The sequence below is a fragment of the Pseudophryne corroboree genome, chromosome 1, assembly GCF_028390025.1.
Source record: "Pseudophryne corroboree isolate aPseCor3 chromosome 1, aPseCor3.hap2, whole genome shotgun sequence".
NCBI lineage: Eukaryota > Metazoa > Chordata > Amphibia > Anura > Myobatrachidae > Pseudophryne > Pseudophryne corroboree.
In genome coordinates this window covers 942,364,760-942,388,327 of record NC_086444.1, presented here as the reverse complement: position 1 = coordinate 942,388,327, position 23,568 = coordinate 942,364,760, and the positions used below count along the sequence as shown (strand labels likewise).

Here is a 23,568-nt window from a genome sequence, read left to right as displayed (position 1 = left end):
CTTCACAAATCCTGGATAAACTGAAACTTGAGATTCTCATAAATAAACTTACATTTAAAGGTTTCTGCCTCCAAGACCTGGCAACTAGCCTGATGCTCAAACTGGTCGTCTTCACACAGGGAGTTGTAACAAAATGAGCAGCTGAATATCCTGCCACCTGCACAGCAGAAAGCCACACATCATCATCATCATCCAACACAAAGCATGCCTCATACAGAACTGGCGATACGGTACATGTAAGTAGAATGTGTAGGGGTCGTGACGCAGTCATGAGATAATGTTTCTACTGCTCTGTGCCCACCTAAACGTTTAGTATTAGCAGTTGCAAGTTAACCATTGCAATGGTCAGAAATGATGCTATAGTACTATCCGCCAGTTATCATACTGAATCTCTACAGTAGATCACACATTAAGAGGATGATTTGCCGCTACAACAGCATAAAAGAGCACCGTAACGACAACGAAACTCCGCTAGACGTACTGAGGTTAGGTGTAATGAGGACACAACTATACCTACTGCATTTCTTTCTGCTACCACAATATAGGAATAAACAGATATTTTCACACATTATAATATTATGGTCATTTGCGATTAGAATAAACAGTTTAACTACTTTTGGAAGTAGTAAGGCAGTTTGACCGTGGCAAAGTCTTCCTTCATCTCATACTCCTGCCTGTCCCCATTTTATCTACCAGTGCGTTCTGCCCCTTATCTAGTGTATGTCACCTAGTAAAACATTTTATGTATTCCACAATATATTAATACTACATATCCTATGTGGATATGCTTCTAGTTTGGCCTGCTTTTCTGCCTGTTCTGTCCTACGTGATGATCAGAGTTATATATGCTTTGTATGCCGAGGCAGACCTATGGCACTTTTTATAAATAAATGTATAATATTTATTTAGGTTGCTAGACTAACAAATGCATACTAGTGCTTTATCCATACATTTCATCTTGGATGTTCATAGTTCTAAAATAAACTCAATGCATTAACATACCATGGTCCCAGACTGCCCGTTCACATTCAATGCATTCAGCAGCGGCTAGCGGACAGAGGCACGCGTGCACACTGAGGCATTTCCTGCCGTGGCACACCCAGGCCTCACAGAAGTCACAAATTGCACCCTGCAAACAGAAAAAGAGGTGTGTAAATATAGAACATCGTTAATGTGATACAGTTACAAAACGTTTGCAGAAAAGGACATAAAATCAGATAACAAATCATTTAAAATGAGTTTTAGATAATGTTAGAGAAAGTGTGTTTAAATGAAACAGAACTGCACAACAATAAATGTAAAAGATTACCATAACCTGTTGTCATTCTTAGATGTAGTAAATATTAATAGAAGTAAACAATTTCATTATGTTGTATTTTTTCTCAACTCAATCATGCCAACAAATAAGGAATCTCACAGAACATTTATATACCACTACCCCTTTAAATGTAGTGTAAGTTCAAATGGAGGAAGACCATTCCCTAAGGATTCAATTGTCTTACAAACTGGAGAATGTTTCTCTCTAATTACCATGGCCTTAAATAAATTGATCATTATGGCATGAACCTAGGATCTAGTTGTGCCTTACAATAGCAGTGATATACTGCACTACAGACCACAGCAAGATGCTTAATAAATGGGAAAGAGCCATTTAAAGAAAAAATTCTATACAGATAGATTACGTTATCCCAAAACATGCTTCCTCTAACACACAAAGAAAGCATTCATTTATTTGTAATTTAATGGAAGGGTTGTGAGACTATGTAAAGTTAAAGATTTAATATGCTAGTGACAAACGGAACTGAAGTTGCTCAAATAATTTTATAATCCTATCAAAGGTGCATGAAAGGGAGGGCTTAATCTAGACTAGGAAAAAAAAAAATCCTCCAGCACACTGTGAATAGGCCAGCATAAAGAGATTTACATTCTACCTGATAATATTAATACAGAGGGCTCCGTTGCATACATTTCAGAGTTCATATACTCACTGCAGCAGTTTTCAGTTCAACACTTCCAGGCTTATAGCACCATCTTGTGGTTATGTGGTGTATATGTTTAAATAGATTCTAAACTCCACATATATTTTCACCCAAAAACAGATAACGCACTAATACCCCTTTTACACTCGCAGAAAAATCCCGGGATATTGCACGTGAACGCGCATCATCCCGGGATTCTTCTCAGTGTAAATGGGTACAGGGACAATTTCCCGGGACGAGCATCCCGGGATTTCATCCCAGGTCAAAAGCAGGGTTGAACCCGGGACCGTCCCGGGAAGCTGCCAGTGTAAACGGGTATACCGGGTCAAGGCGACCCGGCACCCGTTCTCTTCATAGGAGGAGGCGGTGCTTGGAGAAGATTATCTCCAAGCACCGCCTCTGGGAGACTCGGCGGTGACGTCACTGACCCGGCAATATGCCGGGTCAGCCCGCTAATGTGAAAGGGTCATTCCCGGGAATGTGTCCCGGCAAATATACCGGGACACATTCCCGGGAATGAACTTTCCTGCGAGTGTAAAAGTGGTATAACAGACTCATGTTCAGAGTATTTCGGTTAGAATAGCAATACTATTGACAAAAAAAATATACAAATAAAAAAATAAGAATTTACTTACCGATAATTCTATTTCTCATAGTCCGTAGTGGATGCTGGGGACTCCGTAAGGACCATGGGGAATAGCGGCTCCGCAGGAGACTGGGCACATCTAAAGAAAGCTTTAGGACTATCTGGTGTGCACTGGCTCCTCCCCCTATGACCCTCCTCCAAGCCTCAGTTAGGATACTGTGCCCGGACGAGCGTACACAATAAGGAAGGATTTTGAATCCCGGGTAAGACTCATACCAGCCACACCAATCACACCGTATAACCTGTGATCTGAACCCAGTTAACAGCATGATAACAGAGGAGCCTCTGAAAGATGGCTCACAACAATAATAACCCGATTTTTGTAACAATAACTATGTACAAGTATTGCAGACAATCCGCACTTGGGATGGGCGCCCAGCATCCACTACGGACTATGAGAAATAGAATTATCGGTAAGTAAATTCTTATTTTCTCTAACGTCCTAAGTGGATGCTGGGGACTCCGTAAGGACCATGGGGATTATACCAAAGCTCCCAAACGGGCGGGAGAGTGCGGATGACTCTGCAGCACCAAATGAGAGAACTCCAGGTCCTCCTCAGCCAGGATATCAATTTTGTAGAATTTTACAAACGTATTTGCTCCTGACCAAGTAGCTGCTCGGCAAAGTTGTAAAGCCGAGACCCCTCGGGCAGCCGCCCAAGATGAGCCCACCTTCCTTGTGGAGTGGGCATTTACAGATTTTTGGCTGTGGCAGGCCTGCCACAGAATGTGCAAGCTGAATTGTACTACAAATCCAACGAGCAATAGTCTGCTTAGAAGCAGGAGCACCCAGCTTGTTGGGTGCATACAGGATAAACAGCGAGTCAGATTTCCTGACTCCAGCCGTCCTGGAAACATATATTTTCAGGGCACTGACAACGTCTAGCAACTTGGAGGCCTCCAAGTCCCTAGTAGCCGCAGGCACCACCAATAGGTTGGTTCAGGTGAAACGCTGAAACCACCTTGGGGAGAAACTGAGGACGAGTCCTCAATTCCGCCCTGTCCGAATGGAAAATCAGATAAGGGCTTTTTCAGGATAAAGCCGCCAATTCTGACACACGCCTGGCCCAGGCCAGGGCCAACAGCATGACCACTTTCCATGTGAGATATTTTAACTCCACAGATTTAAGTGGTTCAAACCAATGTGACTTTTGGAACCCAAAACTACATTGAGATCCCAAAGTGCCACTGGAGGCACAAAAGGAGGCTGTATATGCAGTACCCCTTTTACAAACGTCTGAACTTCAGGGACTGAAGCTAGTTCTTTTTGGAAGAAAATTGACAGGGCCGAAATTTGAACCTTAATGGACCCCAATTTCAGGCCCATAGACACTCCTGTTTGCAGGAAATGTAGGAATCGACCCAGTTGAATTTCCTCCGTCGGGCCTTACTGGCCTCGCACCACGCAACATATTTTCGCCAATTGCGGTGATAATGTTTTTGCGGTTACATCCTTCCTGGCTTTGATCAGGATAGGGATGACTTCATCCGGAATGCCTTTTTTCCTTCAGGATCCGGCGTTCAACCGCCATGCCGTCAAACGCAGCCGCGGTAAGTCTTGGAACAGACAGGGTCCTTGCTGGAGCAGGTCCCTTCTTAGAGGTAGAGGCCACGGATCCTCCGTGAGCATCTCTTGAAGTTCCGGTTACCAAGTCCTTCTTGGCCAATCCGGAACCACGAATATAGTGCTTACTCCTCTCCATCTTATCAATCTCAGTACCTTGGGTATGAGAGGCAGAGGAGGGAACACATACCCTGACTGGTACACCCACGGTGTTACCAGAGCGTCTACAGCTTATTGCCTGAGGGTCCCTGGACCTGGCGCAATACCTGTCGAGTTTTTAATCATGTGGAAGACTTCTGGGTGAAGTCCCCACTCTACCGGGTGGAGGTCGTGCTGAGGAAGTCTGCTTCCCAGTTGTCCACTCCCGGAATGAATACTGCTGACAGTGCTATCACATGATTTTCCGCCCAGCGAAGAATCCTTGCAGCTTCTGCCATTGCCCTCCTGCTTCTTGTGCCACCCTGTCTGTTTACGTGGGTGACTGCCGTGATGTTGTCCGACTGGATCAACACCGGCTGACCTTGAAGCAGAGGTCTTGCTAAGCTTAGAGCATTGTAAATGTCCCTTAGCTTTAGGATATTTATGTGAAGTGATGTCTCCAGGCTTGACCATAAGCCCTGGATATTCCTTCCCTGTGCGACTGCTCCCCAGCCTCGCAGGCTGGCATCCGTGGTCACCCGGACCCAGTCCTGAATGCCTAATCTGCGGCCCTCTAGAAGATGAGCACTCTGCAACCACCACAGGAGGGACACCCTTGTCCTTGGTGACAGGGTTATCCGCTGATGCATCTGAAGATGCGACCCGGACCATTTGTCCAGCAGGTCCCACTGGAAAGTTCTTGCGTGGAATCTGCCGAATGGGATTGCTTCGTAGGAAGCCACCATTTTACCCAGAACCCTTGTGCATTGATGCACTGAGACTTGGCTCGGTTTTAGGAGGTTCCTGACTAGCTCGGATAACTCCCTGGCTTTCTCCTCCGGGAGAAACACCTTTTTCTGGACTGTGTCCAGGATCATCCCTAGGAACAGAAGACACGTCGTCGGAACCAGGTGCGATTTTGGAATATTGAGAATCCAATCGTGCTGCCGCCACACTACCTGAGATAGTGCTACACCGACCTCCAACTGTTCCCTGGATCTTACCCTTATCAGGGAATTGTCCAAGTAAGGGATAACTAAAATTCACTTCCTTCGAAGGAATATCATCATTTCGGCCATTACCTTGGTAAAGACCCGGGGTGCCGTGTACCATCCATACGGCAGCGTCTGAACTGATAGTGACAGTTCTGTACCATAAACCTGAGGTACCCTTGGTGAGAAGGGTAAATTTTGACATGAAGGTAAGCATCCTTGATGTCCCGAGACATCATGTAGTCCCCTTCTTCCAGGTTCGCAATCACTGCTCTGAGTGACTCAATCTTGAATTTGAACCTCTGTACGTAAGTGTTCAAAGATTTTAGATTTAGAATCGGTCTCACCGAGCCGTCCGGCTTCGGTACCACAACAGTGTGGAATAATACCCCGTTCCTTGCAGGAGAGGTATCTTGATTATCACCTGCTGGGAATACAGCTTGTGAATGGCTTCCAAAACTGTCTCCCTGTCAGAAGGAGACATCGGTAAAGCCGACTTTAGGAAACGGCGAGGGGGAGACGTCTCGAATTCTAATTTGTACCCCTGAGATATCACCTGAAGGATCCAGGGGTCTACTTGCGAGTGAGCCCACTGCGCGCTGAAATTCATTGAGACGGGCCCCCCACCGTGCCTGATTCTGCTTGTAAAGCCCCAGCGTATACTGAGGGCTTGGCAGAGGCGGGAGAGGGTTTCTGTTCCTGGGAACTGGCTGATTTCAGCAGCCTTTTTCCTCTCCCTCTGTCACGGGGCAGAAATGAGGAACCTTTTGCCCGCTTGTCCACGAAAAGACTGCGCCTGATAATACGGCGTCTTCTCATGTTGAGAGGCGACCTGGGGTACAAACGTGGAATTCCCAGCTGTTGCCGTGGCCACCAGGTCTGAAAGACCGACCCCAAATAACTCCTCCCTTAATAAAGCAATACTTCCAAATGCCGTTTGGAATACGCATCACCTGACCACTGACGTGTCCATAACCCTCTACTGGTAGAAATGGACAACGCGCTTAGACTTGATGCCAGTCGGCAAATATTCCGCTGTGCATCACGCATATATAGAAATGCATCTTTTAAATGCTCTATAGGCAAAAATATACTGTCCCTATCTAGGGTATCAATATTTTCAGTCAGGGAATCCGACCACGCCAACCCAGCACTGCACATCCAGGCTGAGGCGATTGCTGGTCGCAGTATAACACCAGTATGTGTGTAAATACCTTTTAGGATACCCTCCTGCTTTCTATCAGCAGGATCCTTAAGGGCGGCCATCTCAGGCGAAGGTAGAGCCCTTACAAGCGTGTGAGCGCTTTATCCACCCTAGGGGGTGTTTCCCAACGCACCCTAACCTCTGGCGGGAAAGGATATAATGCCAATAACATTTTAGAAATTATCAGTTGTTATCGGGGGAAACCCACGCATCATCACACACCTCATTTAATTTCTCAGATTCAGGAAAACTACAGGTAGTTTTTCCTCACCGAACATAATACCCCTTTTTTGGTGGTACTCGTATTATCAGAAATGTGTAAAACATTTTTCATTGCCTCAATCATGTAACGTGTGGCCCTACTGGAAGTCACATTCGTCTCTTCACCGTCGACACTGGAGTCAGTATCCGTGTCGGCGTCTATATCTGCCATCTGAGGTAACGGGCGCTTTAGAGCCCCTGACGGCCTATGAGACGTCTGGACAGGCACAAGCTGAGTAGCCGGCTGTCTCATGTCAACCACTGTCTTTTATACAGAGCTGACACTGTCACGTAATTCCTTCCAACAGTTCATCCACTCAGGTGTCGACCCCCTAGGGGGTGACATCACTATTACAGGCAATCTGCTCCGTCTCCACATCATTTTTCTCCTCACACATGTCGACACAAAAGTACCGACATACAGCACACACACAGGGAATGCTCTGATAGAGGACAGGACCCCACTAGCCCTTTGGGGAGACAGAGGGAGAGTTTGCCAGCACACACCAGAGCGCTATATAAATACAGGGATAACCTTATATAAGTGTTTTTCCCCTTTTCTCTGACGTCCTAAGTGGATGCTGGGGACTCCGTCAGGACCATGGGGAATAGCGGCTCCGCAGGAGACAGGGCACAAAAGTAAAAGCTTTAGGATCAGGTGGTGTGCACTGGCTCCTCCCCCTATGACCCTCCTCCAAGCCTCAGTTAGGTTTTTGTGCCCGGCCGAGAAGGGTGCAATCTAGGTGGCTCTCCTAAAGAGCTGCTTAGAGTAAAAGTTTTGTTAGGTTTTTTATTTTCAGTGAGTCCTGCTGGCAACAGGCTCACTGCAACGAGGGACTTAGGGGAGAAGAAGTGAACTCACCTGCGTGCAGGATGGATTGGCTTCTTAGGCTACTGGACACTAGCTCCAGAGGGACGATCACAGGTACAGCCTGGATGGGTCACCGGAGCCGCGCCGCCGACCCCCTTGCAGATGCTGAAGAGAGAAGAGGTCCAGAAATCGGCGGCTGAAGACTTCTCAGTCTTCATGAGGTAGCGCACAGCACTGCAGCTGTGCGCCATTGCTCTCAGCACACTTCACACCAACGGTCACTGAGGGTGCAGGGCGCTTGGGGGGGCGCCCTGGGCAGCAATGAAAGTACCTATGCTGGCTAAAAATACATCACATATAGCCCCTGGGGCTATATGGATGTATTTAACCCCTGCCAGGTTGTCAGAAAAACGGGAGAAGAAGCCCGCCGAAAAGGGGGCGGGGCCTATTCTCCTCAGCACACAGCGCCATTTTCCTACACAGCTCCGCTGCTAGGAAGGCTCCCAGGCTCTCCCCTGCACTGCACTACAGAAACAGGGTTAAAACAGAGAGGGGGGGCACTTATTTGGCGATATTATTATATATTAAGATGCTATAAGGGAAAACACTTATATAAGGTTGTCCCTGTATAATATAGCGTTTTGGTGTGTGCTGGCAAACTCTCCCTCTGTCTCCCCAAAGGGCTAGTGGGGTCCTGTCCTCTATCAGAGCATTCCCTGTGTGTGTGCTGTGTGTCGGTACGTGTGTGTCGACATGTATGAGGACGATGTTGGTGAGGAGGCGGAGCAATTGCCTGTAATGGTGATGTCACTCTCTAGGGAGTCGACACCGGAATGGATGGCTTATTTAGGGAATTACGTGATAATGTCAACACACTGCAAGGTCGGTTGACGACATGAGACGGCCGGCAAACCAATTAGTACCTGTCCAGGCGTCTCAAACACCGTCAGGGGCTTTAAAACGCCCATTTACCTCAGTCGGTCGACACAGACACGGACACGGACACTGACTCCAGTGTCGACGGTGAAGAAACAAACGTATTTTCCATTTGGGCCACACGTTACATGTTAAGGGCAATGAAGGAGGTGTTACATATTTCTGATACTACAAGTACCACAAAAGAGGGTATTATGTGGGGTGTGAAAAAACTACCTGTAGTTTTTCCTGAGTCAGATAAATTAAAGTGTGTGATGATGCGTGGGTTTCCCCCGATAGAAAATTATTGGCGTTATACCCTTTCCCGCCAGAAGTTAGGGCGCGTTGGGAAACACCCCTTAGGGTGGATAAGGCGCTCACACGCTTATCAAAACAAGTGGCGTTACCGTCTCCAGATACGGCCGCCCTCAAGGAGCCAGCTGATAGGAGGCTGGAAAATATCCTAAAAAGTATATACACACATACTGGTGTTAAACTGCGACCAGCGATCGCCTCAGCCTGGATGTGCAGCGCTGGGGTGGCTTGGTCGGATTCCCTGACTGAAAATATTGATACCCTTGACAGGGACAGTATTTTATTGACTATAGAGCATTTAAAGGATGCATTTCTATATATGCGAGATGCACAGAGGGATATTTGCACTCTGGCATCAAGAGTAAGTGCGATGTCCATATCTGCCAGAAGATGTTTATGGACACGACAGTGGTCAGGTGATGCAGATTCCAAACGGCACATGGAAGTATTGCCGTATAAAGGGGAGGAGTTATTTGGGGTCGGTCCATCGGACCTGGTGGCCACGGCAACAGCTGGAAAATCCACCTTTTTTACCCCAAGTCACATCTCAGCAGAAAAAGACACCGTCTTTTCAGCCTCAGTCCTTTCGTCCCCATAAGGGCAAGCAGGCAAAAGGCCAGTCATATCTGCCCAGGGATAGAGGAAAGGGAAGAAGACTGCAGCAGGCAGCCCATTCCCAGGAACAGAAGCCCTCCACCGCTTTTGCCAAGTCCTCAGCATGACGCTGGGGCCGTACAAGCGGACTCAGGTGCGGTGGGGGGTCGTCTCAAGAGTTTCAGCGCGCAGTGGGCTCACTCGCAAGTGGACCCCTGGATCCTACAAGTAGTATCCCAGGGGTACAGATTGGAAATTCGAGACGTCTCCCCCTCGCAGGTTCCTGAAGTCTGCTTTACCAACGTCTCCCTCCGACAGGGAGGCAGTATTGGAAACAATTCACAAGCTGTATTCCCAGCAGGTGATAATCAAAGTACCCCTCCTACAACAAGGAAAGGGGTATTATTCCACACTATATTGTGGTACTGAAGCCAGACGGCTCGGTGAGACCTATTCTAAATCTGAAATATTTGAACATTTACATACAAAGGTTCAAATCAAGATGGAGTCACTCAGAGCAGTGATAGCGAACCAGGAAGAAGGGGACTATATGGTGTACCTGGACATCAAGGATGCTTACCTCCATGTCCCAATTTGCCCTTCTCACCAAGGGTACCTCAGGTTCGTGGTACAAAACTGTCACTATCAGTTTCAGACGCTGCCGTTTGGATTGTCCACGGCACCCCGGGTCTTTACCAAGGTAATGGCCGAAATGATGATTCTTCTTCAAAGAAAAGGCGTCTTAATTATCCCTTACTTGGACGATCTCCTGATAAGGGCAAGGTCCAGAGAACAGATGGAGGTCGGAGTAGCACTATCTCAAGTAGTTCTACGACAGCACGGGTGGATTCTAAATATTCCAAAATCGCAGCTGTCTCCGACGACACGTCTGCTGTTCCTAGGGATGATTCTGGACACAGTCCAGAAAATAAGATTTTACTTACCGATAAATCTATTTCTCGGAGTCCGTAGTGGATGCTGGGGTTCCTGAAAGGACCATGGGGAATAGCGGCTCCGCAGGAGACAGGGCACAAAAAGTAAAGCTTTTCCGATCAGGTGGTGTGCACTGGCTCCTCCCCCTATGACCCTCCTCCAGACTCCAGTTAGGTACTGTGCCCGGACGAGCGTACACAATAAGGGAGGATTTTGAATCCCGGGTAAGACTCATACCAGCCACACCAATCACACCGTACAACTTGTGATCTAAACCCAGTTAACAGTATGATAACAGCGGAGCCTCTGAAAGATGGCTTCCTTCAACAATAACCCGAATTAGTTAACAATAACTATGTACAATTTATGCAGATAATCCGCACTTGGGATGGGCGCCCAGCATCCACTACGGACTCCGAGAAATAGATTTATCGGTAAGTAAAATCTTATTTTCTCTATCGTCCTAGTGGATGCTGGGGTTCCTGAAAGGACCATGGGGATTATACCAAAGCTCCCAAACGGGCGGGAGAGTGCGGATGACTCTGCAGCACCGAATGAGAGAACTCCAGGTCCTCCTTAGCCAGAGTATCAAATTTGTAAAATTTTACAAACGTGTTCTCCCCTGACCACGTAGCTGCTCGGCAAAGTTGTAATGCCGAGACCCCTCGGGCAGCCGCCCAAGATGAGCCCACCTTCCTTGTGGAGTGGGCCTTTACAGATTTAGGCTGTGGCAAGCCTGCCACAGAATGTGCAAGTTGGATTGTGCTACAGATCCAACGAGCAATCGTCTGCTTAGACGCAGGAGCACCCATCTTGTTGGGTGCATACAATATAAACAACGAGTCAGATTTTCTGACTCCAGCTGTCCTTGCAATATATATTTTTAATGCTCTGACAACGTCCAGTAACTTGGAGTCCTCCAAGTCACTTGTAGCCGCAGGCACTACAATAGGCTGGTTCAGATGAAATGCTGACACCACCTTAGGGAGAAAATGCGGACGAGTCCGCAGTTCTGCCCTGTCCGAATGGAAAATCAGATATGGGCTTTTGTAAGATAAAGCTGCCAATTCTGACACTCTCCTGGCAGAAGCCAGGGCTAGAAGCATGGTCACTTTCCATGTGAGATATTTCAAATCCACCTTTTTTAGTGGTTCAAACCAATGAGATTTTAGGAAGTCCAAAACCACATTTAGATCCCACGGTGCCACTGGAGGCACCACAGGAGGCTGTATATGCAGCACTCCCTTAACAAAGGTCTGGACTTCAGGGACTGAAGCCAATTCTTTTTGAAAGAAAATCGACAGGGCCGAAATTTGAACCTTAATAGATCCCAATTTGAGACCCATTGACAATCCTGATTGCAGGAAATGCAGGAATCGACCCAGTTGAAATTCCTCCGTCGGAGCACTCCGATCTTCGCACCACGCAACATATTTTCGCCAAATTCGGTGATAATGTTGCACGGTTACTTCCTTCCTTGCTTTAATCAAAGTAGGAATGACTTCTTCCGGCATGCCTCTTTCCTTTAGGATCCGGCGTTCAACCGCCATGCCGTCAAACGCAGCCGCGGTAAGTCTTGAAACAGACAGGGACCCTGCTGAAGCAAGTCCCTCCTTAGAGGTAGAGGCCACGGATCTTCCGTGATCATCTCTTGAAGTTCCGGGTACCAAGTCCTCCTTGGCCAATCCGGAACCACTAGTATCGTTCTTACGCCTCTTTGCCGTATAATTCTCAATACTTTTGGTATGAGAGGCAGAGGAGGAAACACATACACCGACTGGTACACCCAAGGCGTTACCAGCGCGTCCACAGCTATTGCCTGCGGATCTCTTGACCTGGCGCAATACCTGTCCAGTTTTTTGTTGAGGCGAGACGCCATCATGTCCACCATTGGTCTTTCCCAACGGGTTACCAGCAAGTGGAAGACTTCTGGATGAAGTCCCCACTCTCCCGGGTGAAGATCGTGTCTGCTGAGGAAGTCTGCTTCCCAGTTGTCCACTCCCGGGATGAACACTGCTGACAGTGCTATCACATGATTCTCTGCCCAGCGAAGAATCCTTGCAGCTTCTGCCATTGCCCTCCTGCTTCTTGTGCCGCCCTGTCTGTTCACATGGGCGACTGCCGTGATGTTGTCCGACTGGATCAATACCGGTTTTCCCTGAAGCAGAGGTTCTGCCTGGTTTAGAGCATTGTATATTGCTCTTAGTTCCAGAATGTTTATGTGAAGAGACGTTTCCAGGCTCGTCCATACTCCCTGGAAGTTTCTTCCTTGTGTGACTGCTCCCCAGCCTCTCAGGCTGGCGTCCGTGGTCACCAGGATCCAATCCTGTATGCCGAATCTGCGGCCCTCCAATAGATGAGGACTCTGCAACCACCACAGAAGAGACACCCTTGTCCTTGGAGACAGGGTTATCCGTAGGTGCATCTGAAGATGCGACCCTGACCATTTGTCCAACAGATCCCTTTGGAAAATTCTTGCGTGGAATCTGCCGAATGGAATCGCTTCGTAAGAAGCCACCATTTTTCCCAGGACTCTTGTGCATTGATGTACAGACACCTTTCCTGGTTTTAGGAGGTTCCTGACAAGCTCGGATAACTCCTTGGCTTTTTCCTCCGGGAGAAAAACCTTTTTCTGAACCGTGTCCAGAATCATCCCTAGGAACAGCAGACGAGTTGTCGGCATTAACTGGGATTTTGGAATATTCAGAATCCACCCGTGCTGTTTTAGCACTTCTTGAGACAGTGCTAATCCCATCTCTAGCTGTTCTCTGGACCTCGCCCTTATTAGGAGATCGTCCAAGTATGGGATAATTAATACGCCTTTTCTTCGAAGAAGAATCATCATCTCGGCCATTACCTTTGTAAAGATCCGAGGTGCCGTGGACAATCCGAACGGCAGCGTCTGAAACTGATAGTGACAGTTTTGTACAACGAACCTGAGGTACCCCTGGTGTGAGGGGTAAATTGGAACGTGGAGATACGCATCCTTGATGTCCAAGGATACCATAAAGTCCCCCTCTTCCAGGTTCGCTATCACTGCTCTGAGTGACTCCATTTTGAACTTGAACTTCTTTATGTACAGGTTCAAGGACTTCAGATTTAGAATAGGCCTTACCGAGCCATCCGGCTTCGGTACCACAAAAAGAGTGGAATAATACCCCTTCCCTTGTTGCAGAAGAGGTACCTTGACTATCACCTGCTGAGAGTACAGCTTGTGAATGGCTTCCAACACCGTCTCCCTTTCGGAGGGGGACGTTGGTAAAGCAGACCTCAGGAAACGGCGAGGTGGATCTGTCTCTAATTCCAACCTGTATCCCTGAGATATTATCTGCAGGATCCAGGGATCTACTTGCGAGTGAGCCCACTGCGCGCTGTAATTTTTGAGACGACCGCCCACCGTCCCCGAGTCCGCTTGAGAAGCCCCAGCGTCATGCTGAGGCTTTTGTAGAAGCCGGGGAGGGCTTCTGATCCTGGGAAGGAGCTGCGTGTTGCTGTCTCTTCCCTCGACCTTTGCCTCGTGGCAAATATGAATAGCCCTTTGCTCTCTTATTTTTAAAGGAACGAAAGGGCTGCGGTTGAAAAGTCGGTGCCTTTTTCTGTTGGGGAGTGACTTGAGGTAGAAAGGTGGATTTCCCGGCTGTAGCCGTGGCCACCAAATCTGATAGACCGACTCCAAATAACTCCTCCCCCTTATACGGCAAAACTTCCATATGCCGTTTTGAATCCGCATCGCCTGTCCACTGTCGCGTCCATAAAGCTCTTCTGGCCGAAATGGACATAGCACTTACCCGTGATGCCAGTGTGCATATATCCCTCTGTGCATCACGCATATAAAGAAATGCATCCTTTATTTGTTCTAACGACAGTAAAATATTGTCCCTGTCCAGGGTATCAATATTTTCAATCAGGGATTCTGACCAAACTACCCCCGCACTGCCCATCCAGGCAGTTGCTACAGCTGGTCGTAGTATAACACCTGCATGTGTGTATATACTTTTTTGGATATTTTCCATCCTCCTATCTGATGGATCTTTAAGTGCGGCCGTCTCAGGAGAGGGTAACGCCACTTGTTTAGATAAGCGTGTTAGCGCCTTGTCCACCCTAGGAGGTGTTTCCCAGCGCTCCCTAACCTCTGGCGGGAAAGGGTATAATGCCAATAATTTCTTTGAAATTATCAGCTTTTTATCAGGGGCAACCCACGCTTCATTACACACGTCATTTAGTTCTTCTGATTCAGGAAAAACTATAGGTAGTTTTTTCATACCCCACATAATACCCTGTTTAGTGGTACCTGTAGTATCAGCTAAATGTAACGCCTCCTTCATTGCCAAAATCATATAACGTGTGGCCCTACTGGAAAATACGGTTGATTCGTCACCGTCACCACTGGAGTCATCGCCTGTGTCTGGGTCTGTGTCGACCGACTGAGGCAAAGGGCGTTTCACAGCCCCTGACGGTGTTTGAGTCGCCTGGACAGGCACTAATTGATTGTCCGGCCGTCTCATGTCGTCAAACGACTGCTTTAGCGTGTTGACACTATCCCGTAGTTCCATAAATAAAGGCATCCATTCTGGTGTCGACCCCCTAGGAGGTGACATCCCCATATTTGGCAATTGCTCCGCCTCCACACCAATATCGTCCTCATACATGTCGACACACACGTACCGACACACAGCAGACACACAGGGAATGCTCCTAATGAAGACAGGACCCACTAGCCCTTTGGGGAGACAGAGGGAGAGTTTGCCAGCACACACCAAAAGCGCTATATATATATCAGGGATAGCCTTATAATAAGTGCTCCCCTATAGCTGCTTTGTTATATAAAAATATCGCCATAAATTTGCCCCCCCTCTCTGTTTTACCCTGTTTCTGTAGTGCAGTGCAGGGGAGAGACCTGGGAGCCGTCCTGACCAGCGGAGCTGTGAGAGGAAATGGCGCCGTGTGCTGAGGAGATAGGCCCCGCCCCTTTTCCGGCGGGCTCGTCTCCCGCTATTTTGAGAAATCAGGCAGGGGTTAAATATCTCCATATAGCCTCTAGGGCTATATGTGAGGTATTTTTAGCCTTTATAGGTACTCATTTGCCTCCCAGGGCGCCCCCCTCCCAGCGCCCTGCACCCTCAGTGACTGCCGTGTGAAGTGTGCTGAGAGGAAAATGGCGCACAGCTGCAGTGCTGTGCGCTACCTTTAGAAGACTGCAGGAGTCTTCAGCCGCCGATTCTGGACCTCTTCTGTCTTCAGCATCTGCAAGGGGGCCGGCGGCGCGGCTCCGGTGACCATCCAGGCTGTACCTGTGATCGTCCCTCTGGAGCTTGATGTCCAGTAGCCAAGAAGCCAATCCATCCTGCACGCAGGTGAGTTGACTCCTTCTCCCCTCAGTCCCTCGCTGCAGTGATCCTGTTGCCAGCAGGAATCACTGTAACATAAAAAACCTAGCTAAACTTTCTCTAAGCAGCTCTTTAGGAGAGCCACCTAGATTGCACCCTTCTCGGCCGGGCACAAAAATCTAACTGGAGTCTGGAGGAGGGTCATAGGGGGAGGAGCCAGTGCACACCACCTGATCGGAAAAGCTTTACTTTTTGTGCCCTGTCTCCTGCGGAGCCGCTATTCCCCATGGTCCTTTCAGGAACCCCAGCATCCACTAGGACGATAGAGAAAAAGGTGTTTCTCCCGGAGGAGAAAGCCAGGGAGTTATCCGAGCTAGTCAGGAACCTCCTAAAACCAGGAAAAGTGTCAGTGCATCATTACACAAGGGTCCTGGGAAAAATGGTGGCTTCTTACGAAGCGATTCCATTCGGCAGATTTCACGCAAGAACTTTTCAGTGGGATCTGCTGGAAAAATGGTCCGGATCGCATCTTCAGATGCATCAGCGGATAAACCCTGTCTCCAAGGACAAGGGTGTCTCTTCTGTGGTGGCTGCAGAGTGCTCATCTACTAAAGGGCCACAGATTCGGCATTCAGGTCTGGGTCCTGGTGACCACGGATGCCAGCCTGAAAGGCTGGGGAGCAGTCACACAAGGAAAAAATTTCCAGGGAGTGTGATCAAGTCTGGAGACTTCTCTCCACATAAATATACTGGAGCTAAGAGCAATTTACAATGCTCTAAGCTTAGCAAGACCTCTGCTTCAAGGTCAGCCGGTATTGATCCAGTGGGACAACATCACGGCAGTCGCCCACGTAAACAGACAGGGCGGCACAAGAAGCAGGAGGGCAATGGCAGAAACTGCAAGGATTCTTCGCTGGGCGGAAAATCATGTGATAGCACGGTCAGCAGTGTTCATTCCGGGAGTGGACAACTGGGAAGCAGACTTCCTCAGCACGACCTCCACCCGGGAGAGTGGGGACTTCATCGGGAAGTCTTCCACATGATTGTGAACCGTTGGGAAAGACCAAAGGTGGACATGATGGCGTCCCGTCTGAACAAAAAACTGGACAGGTATTGCGCCAGGTCAAGAGACCCTCAGGCAATAGCTGTGGACGTTCTGGTAACACCGTGGGTGTACCAGTCGGTGTATGTGTTCCCTCCTCTGCTTCTCATACCTAAGGTACTGAGAATTATAAGACGTAGAGGAGTAAGAACTATACTCGTGGCTACGGATTGGCCAAGAAGGACTTGGTACCCGGAACTTCAAGAGATGCTCACAGAGGACTCATGGCTTCTGCCGCTAATAAGGGACTTGCTTCAGCAAGTACCATGTCTGTTCCAAGACTTACCGCGGCTGCGTTTGACGGCATGGCGGTTGAACGCCGGATCCTAAGGGAAAAAGGCATTCCGGAAGAGGTCATTCCTACCGTGGTCAAAGCCTGGAAGGAGGTGACCGCACAACATTATCACCACATGTGGCGAAAATATGTTGCGTGGTGTGAGGCCAGGAAGGCCCCACGAAGAAATTTCAACTCGGTCGATTCCTGCATTTCCTGCAAACAGGAGTGTCTATGGGCCTCAAATTGGGGTCCATTAAGGTTCAAATTTCGGCCCTGTCGATTTTCTTCCAGAAAGAATTGGCTTCAGTTCCTGAAGTCCAGAAGTTTGTCAAGGGAGTACTGCATATACAACCCCCTTTTGTGCCTCCAGTGGCACTGTGGGATCTCAACGTAGTTCTGGGATTCCTCAAATCACATTGGTTTAAACCGCTCAAATCTGTGGATTTGAAATATCTCACATGGAAAGTGACCATGATGTTGGCCCTGGCCTCGGCCAGGCGAGTGTCAGAATTGGCGGCTTTGTCTCACAAAAGCCCATATCTGATTTTCCATTCGGACAGGGCAGAGCTGCGGACTCGTCCCCAGTTTCTCCCTAAGGTGGTGTCAGCGTTTCACCTGAACCAGCTTATTGTGGTACCTGCGGCTACTAGGGACTTGGAGGACTCCAAGTTGCTAGATGTTGTCAGGGCCCTGAAAATATAGGTTTCCAGGACGGCTGGAGTCAGGAAAACTGACTTGCTGTTATCCTGTATGCACCCAAAAAACTGGGTGCTCTTGCTTCTAAGCAGACGATTGCTAGTTGGATGTGTAGTACAATTCAGCTTGCACATTCTGTGGCAGGCCTGCCACAGCCAAAATATGTAAATGCCCATTCCACAAGGAAGGGGGCTCATCGTGGGCGGCTGCACGAGGGGTCTCGGCTTTACAACTTTGCCGAGCTGCTACTTGGTCAGGGGCACACCCTGGCTGAGGAGGACCTGGAGTTCTCTCACTCGGTGCTGCAGAGTCATCCGCACTCTCCCGCCCGTTTGGGAGCTTTGGTATAATCCCCATGGTCCTGACGGAGTCCCCAGCATCCACTTAGGACGTCAGAGAAAATAAGAATTTACTTACCGATAATTCTATTTCTCGTAGTCCGTAGTGGATGCTGGGCGCCCATCCCAAGTGCGGATTGTCTGCAATACTTGTACATAGTTATTGTTACAAAAATCGGGTTATTATTGTTGTGAGCCATCTTTTCAGAGGCTCCGCTGTTATCATGCTGTTAACTGGGTTCAGATCACAGGTTGTACAGTGTGATTGGTGTGGCTGGTATGAGTCTTACCCGGGATTCAAAATCCTTCCTTATTGTGTACGCTCGTCCGGGCACAGTATCCTAACTGAGGCTTGGAGGAGGGTCATAGGGGGAGGAGCCAGTGCACACCACCTGATCCTAAAGCTTTTACTTTTGTGCCCTGTCTCCTGCGGAGCCGCTATTCCCCATGGTCCTGACGGAGTCCCCAGCATCCACTACGGACTACGAGAAATAGAATTATCGGTAAGTAAATTCTTATTATAGCTGCTGTATAGTTAATACTGCGCCTAATTAGTGCCCCCCTCTCTTTTTTAACCCTTTCTGTAGTGTAGTGACTGCAGGGGAGAGCCAGGGAGCTTCCCTCCAACGGAGCTGTGAGGGAAAATGGCGCCAGTGTGCTGAGGAGATAGGCTCCGCCCCTTTTTCGCGGACTTTTCTCCTGCTTTTTTATGGATTCTGGCAGGGGTTAAATGCATCCATATAGCCCAGGAGCTATATGTGATGCATTTTTTGCCATCCAAGGTGTTTTTATTGCGTCTCAGGGCGCCCCCCCCCAGCGCCCTGCACCCTCAGTGCCCGAAGTGTGAAGTGTGCTGAGAGCAATGGCGCACAGCTGCAGTGCTGTGCGCTACCTTGTTGAAGACAGGACGTCTTCTGCCGCCGATTTTCCGGACCTCTTCTGCCTTCTGGCTCTGTAAGGGGGCCGGCGGCGCGGCTCTGGGACCCATCCAAGCTGGGCCTGTGATCGTCCCTCTGGAGCTAATGTCCAGTAGCCTAAGAAGCCCAATCCACTCTGCACGCAGGTGAGTTCGCTTCTTCTCCCCTTAGTCCCTCGATGCAGTGAGCCTGTTGCCAGCAGGTCTCACTGAAAATAAAAAACCTAAACTAAAACTTTCACTAAGAAGCTCAGGAGAGCCCCTAGTGTGCACCCTTCTCGTTCGGGCACAGAGATCTAACTGAGGCTTGGAGGAGGGTCATAGGGGGAGGAGCCAGTGCACACCAGATAGTCCTAAAGCTTTCTTTAGATGTGCCCAGTCTCCTGCGGAGCCGCTATTCCCCATGGTCCTTACGGAGTCCCCAGCATCCACTTAGGACGTTAGAGAAATAATGTTGAAGTTGCAGCTATCAGCTACAGTGAAGGTAACATTATCATCAGAGAAACAGGTTTGGTATATTATGTCAGTCACCATGTCTAAAGTAACCTTACACCAGACATCGACACTTCATACTGTCAATATTCTGTTCATGACAAAATTTTCCATGTGACATTATGAATTTAAGAACTAGAGATGAGCGGGTTCGGTTCCCTGAGAACCGAACCCCCCGAACTTCACTACCGGAGCCCGGTTCGGGTTTTCCCACCTGACTCGGAAACCAGAACGAGGCAAAACGTCATCATCCCGCTGTCGGATTCCCGCGGGCTTTGGTTTCCATATAAGGAGCAGCGCGTCACCGCCATTTTCACTACGGCATTGGAGAGTGTAGCAAGACGACGTGTTCCCGTCCTCAGTGTCTGTGTGGGAGGGATAGTGGGGGTGGCGATTCCAGTGCTGTCTTGTGCTGCTCAGTCCAGTGTAGTCTCTTATGCTGCATCAGTCCAGTCACAGTGGTGGTGTCCTCTGCTGCCATATGTCCAGTGCTGCTGTATAAGTCCAGTCCATTGCATTGGTGCTGTATTGTCCTGCATCAGTCCAGTGGTGTTGTCCCTGTGCTGCCGTATAAGTCCAGTGGTACCGCCGTATAAGTCCAGTGGTACCGCCGTATAAGTCCAGTGGTACCGCCGTATACTGCAATGCCCTCTACCTTGGTCTCCCAGCAAAAGAATTGCACCGCTTACAGCTGGTGCAAAACACAGCTGCCAGGCTGTTAACCAACCAGCCCCGTTCTAGCCACATAACACCCATCCTCTACTCCCTTCACTGGCTGCCTGTAAAATGGCGAATAATCTTCAAGATTGGCTTACTGAGTTTCAAAGCACTACATGACCAGGGCCAAGGTACCCAAAGCAGCTTCTGATCCCATACTGCCCCACTCGATTACTGCGATCTGTAGATGAAGGACTTTTAGCAGTACCTGGAATCTCCCGTAATTCATCTGGGGGTCGTCGAGCTTTTAGTCATGCGGCTCCAACTCTATGGAACTCACTTCCCCGCACAGTGCCAGAGGCCCCAACTATAGAATCCTTCAAAAGTAGACTCAAGACTTTCCTGTTTACACAAGCATTTCCATAATGTCCCTTTAGTATCTTCATGCTTCTGTATCATTATTTTCTGTAGTATATTATGCTATGTATCTGTTAATCGCCTTGAGTCCTATTGGAGAAATAGCGCTATATAAATAAAATTATTATTATTATTATATGTCCAGTGGTACTGCCATATAATTCCAGTTATACTGCCGTATAATTCCAGTGATACTGGCATATAAGTCCAGTGATACTGCCATATAAATCCAGTCCAGTGGTACTGCCGTGTAAGTCCAGTGGTACTGCCGTATAAGTCCAGTGGTACTACTGTATAAGTCCAGTGGTACTGCCGTATAAGTCCAGTGGTACTGCCGTATAAGTCCAGTCCAGTGGTACTGCCGTATAAGTCCAGTCCAGTCCAGTCCAGTGGTGCTGCCGTATAAGTTCAGTGGTTCTGTCCTGTGCTGTATATTATTTATTCCAAATAAAGGTGTTACTGTATTAATATTTAATCCAAATAATTTTTACAGCGTTTGCCTTGTGTGGTGTACAGGCACGCTCTCCTTTGCTGCATTTTGTTATATAACTCCAGAAAAATAATGGAGAACAAAAGTATGGGGGATAAAATAGGGAATGATCAAGAACCACTTCCTGCTGCTACTGCCGCTGCTGTTGTTGCTGCTGGGAGTCGATCGTCATCCCAGAGGGTAAGTCGGAAGACCACTTTTACTTCTTCAACTAAGCAAATGACAGTCCAACAGTCCTTTGCGAGGAAGATTAAATATGACAGCAGTCATCCTGTTGCAAAGCGGATAACTGGGCCTTGACAGCTATGTTGGTGTTAGACGTGCGTCCGGTATCCGCCATTAGTGCAGTGGGACTGCAGTACCAACCCTAGATGGGCCAGGTGTTTGTGCCGCTTAGCTTAGTCATACAGCTACCTCATTACACCGCCTTTACTTCTTTGCATGATGTGCTGTTTGGGGACTATTTTTTATTTTTTTTTAAGTGCCAACCTGTCTGCCACTGCAGTGCCACTCGTATATGGGCCAGGTGTGTGTGCCGCACACTTGTGTCGCTTAGCTTAGTCATACAGCAACCTCATAGCACCTCTTTTTTCTTTGAATGATGTGCTGTTTGGGGCCTAGTTTTTTTTAAGTGCCATCCTGTCTGCAACTACAGTGCCACTCCTAGATGGGCCAGTTGTTTGTGCCGCCCACTTGTGTCGCTTAGCTTAGTCATACAGCCACCTCGGTGCAACCTTTTGGCCTAAAAACAATATTGTGAGGTGTGAGGTGTTCAGAATAGAAATTAATGTTATTGAGGTTAACAATACCGTAAACTCAAATTACCCCCAAATTCGGTGATTTTAGCTGTTTTTATGGTTTTCTCAAAAATCATCCAGATCCAAAACCAAAACACGAAAGGGTGGTTTTGGCAAAACCAATCCAGACCCAAAACACGAGCATGGAACCAGAACCAGAACACGAAAAGTGCCCGCCACACATCTCTAGTAAGAACCCAATTTGGACTTGTCATACATTATGTTTGGAAGTGTGACAACTCACATTTATGTGTAATAAAATAAGAATTTACTTACCGATAATTCTATTTCTCGGAGTCCGTAGTGGATGCTGGGGTTCCTGAAAGGACCATGGGGAATAGCGGCTCCGCAGGAGACAGGGCACAAAAAGTAAAGCTTTACGATCAGGTGGTGTGTACTGGCTCCTCCCCCTATGACCCTCCTCCAAGCCTCAGTTAGGTACTGTGCCCGGACGAGCGTACACAATAAGGAAGGATTTATGAATCCCGGGTAAGACTCATACCAGCCACACCAATCACACCGTACAACCTGTGATCTAAACCCAGTTAACAGTATGATAACAGCGGAGCCTCTGAAAAGATGGCTCACAACAATAATAACCCGATTTTTGTAACTATGTACAAGTAATGCAGATAATCCGCACTTGGGATGGGCGCCCAGCATCCACTACGGACTCCGAGAAATAGAATTATCGGTAAGTAAATTCTTATTTTCTCTATCGTCCTAGTGGATGCTGGGGTTCCTGAAAGGACCATGGGGATTATACCAAAGCTCCCAAACGGGCGGGAGAGTGCGGATGACTCTGCAGCACCGAATGAGAGAACTCCAGGTCCTCCTTAGCCAGGGTATCAAATTTGTAGAATTTTACAAACGTGTTCTCCCCCGACCACGTAGCCGCTCGGCAGAGTTGTAATGCCGAGACCCCTCGGGCAGCCGCCCAAGAAGAACCCACCTTCCTTGTGGAGTGGGCTTTTACCGATTTTGGCTGTGGCAGGCCTGCCACAGAATGTGCAAGCTGAATCGTACTACAAATCCAGCGAGCAATAGTCTGCTTAGACGCAGGAGCGCCCAACTTGTTGGGAGCATATAGTATAAACAGCGAGTCAGATTTCCTGACTCCAGCTGTCCCTGAAATGTATATTTTTAAAGCTCTGACAACGTCCAACAACTTGGAGTCCTCCAAGTCGCTTGTAGCCGCAGGCACTACAATAGGTTGGTTCAGATGAAATGCTGACACCACCTTAGGGAGAAAATGCGGACGAGTCCGCAGTTCTGCCCTGTCCGAATGGAAAATCAGATATGGGCTTTTGTAAGATAAAGCTGCCAGTTCTGACACTCTCCTGGCCGAAGCCAGGGCTAGTAGCATGGTCACTTTCCATGTGAGATATTTCAAATCCACAGTTTTTAGTGGTTCAAACCAATGAGATTTGAGAAAGTCCAAAACAACATTGAGATCCCACGGTGCCACTGGAGGCACCACAGGGGGCTGTATATGCAGCACTCCCTTAACAAAAGTCTGGACTTCAGGAACTGAAGCCAATTCTTTTTGGAAGAAAATCGACAGGGCCGAAATTTGAACCTTAATAGATCCCAATTTGAGACCCATAGACAATCCTGATTGCAGGAAATGTAGGAATCGACCCAGTTGAAATTCCTCCGTCGGAGCACTCCGATCCTCGCACCACGCAACATATTTTCGCCAAATGC

General features: G+C 48.3%; 1 protein-coding gene across 2 annotated transcripts in view; it reads right to left on the bottom strand.

Annotated features, from left to right (window-relative positions):
* ZNF330 (zinc finger protein 330) overlaps positions 1 to 23,568 on the bottom strand; it is a 50,642-nt gene that overhangs the window by 5,609 nt on the left and 21,465 nt on the right. For both annotated transcript variants that reach the window (XM_063920387.1, XM_063920386.1), the window contains exons 6-7: positions 1,003 to 1,129; positions 53 to 157 (exon numbers count right to left, since the gene is read on the bottom strand). In XM_063920387.1, coding sequence (XP_063776457.1) covers positions 53 to 157; positions 1,003 to 1,129 — 232 coding nt within the window. The remainder of the gene's footprint in view (positions 1 to 52; positions 158 to 1,002; positions 1,130 to 23,568) is intronic.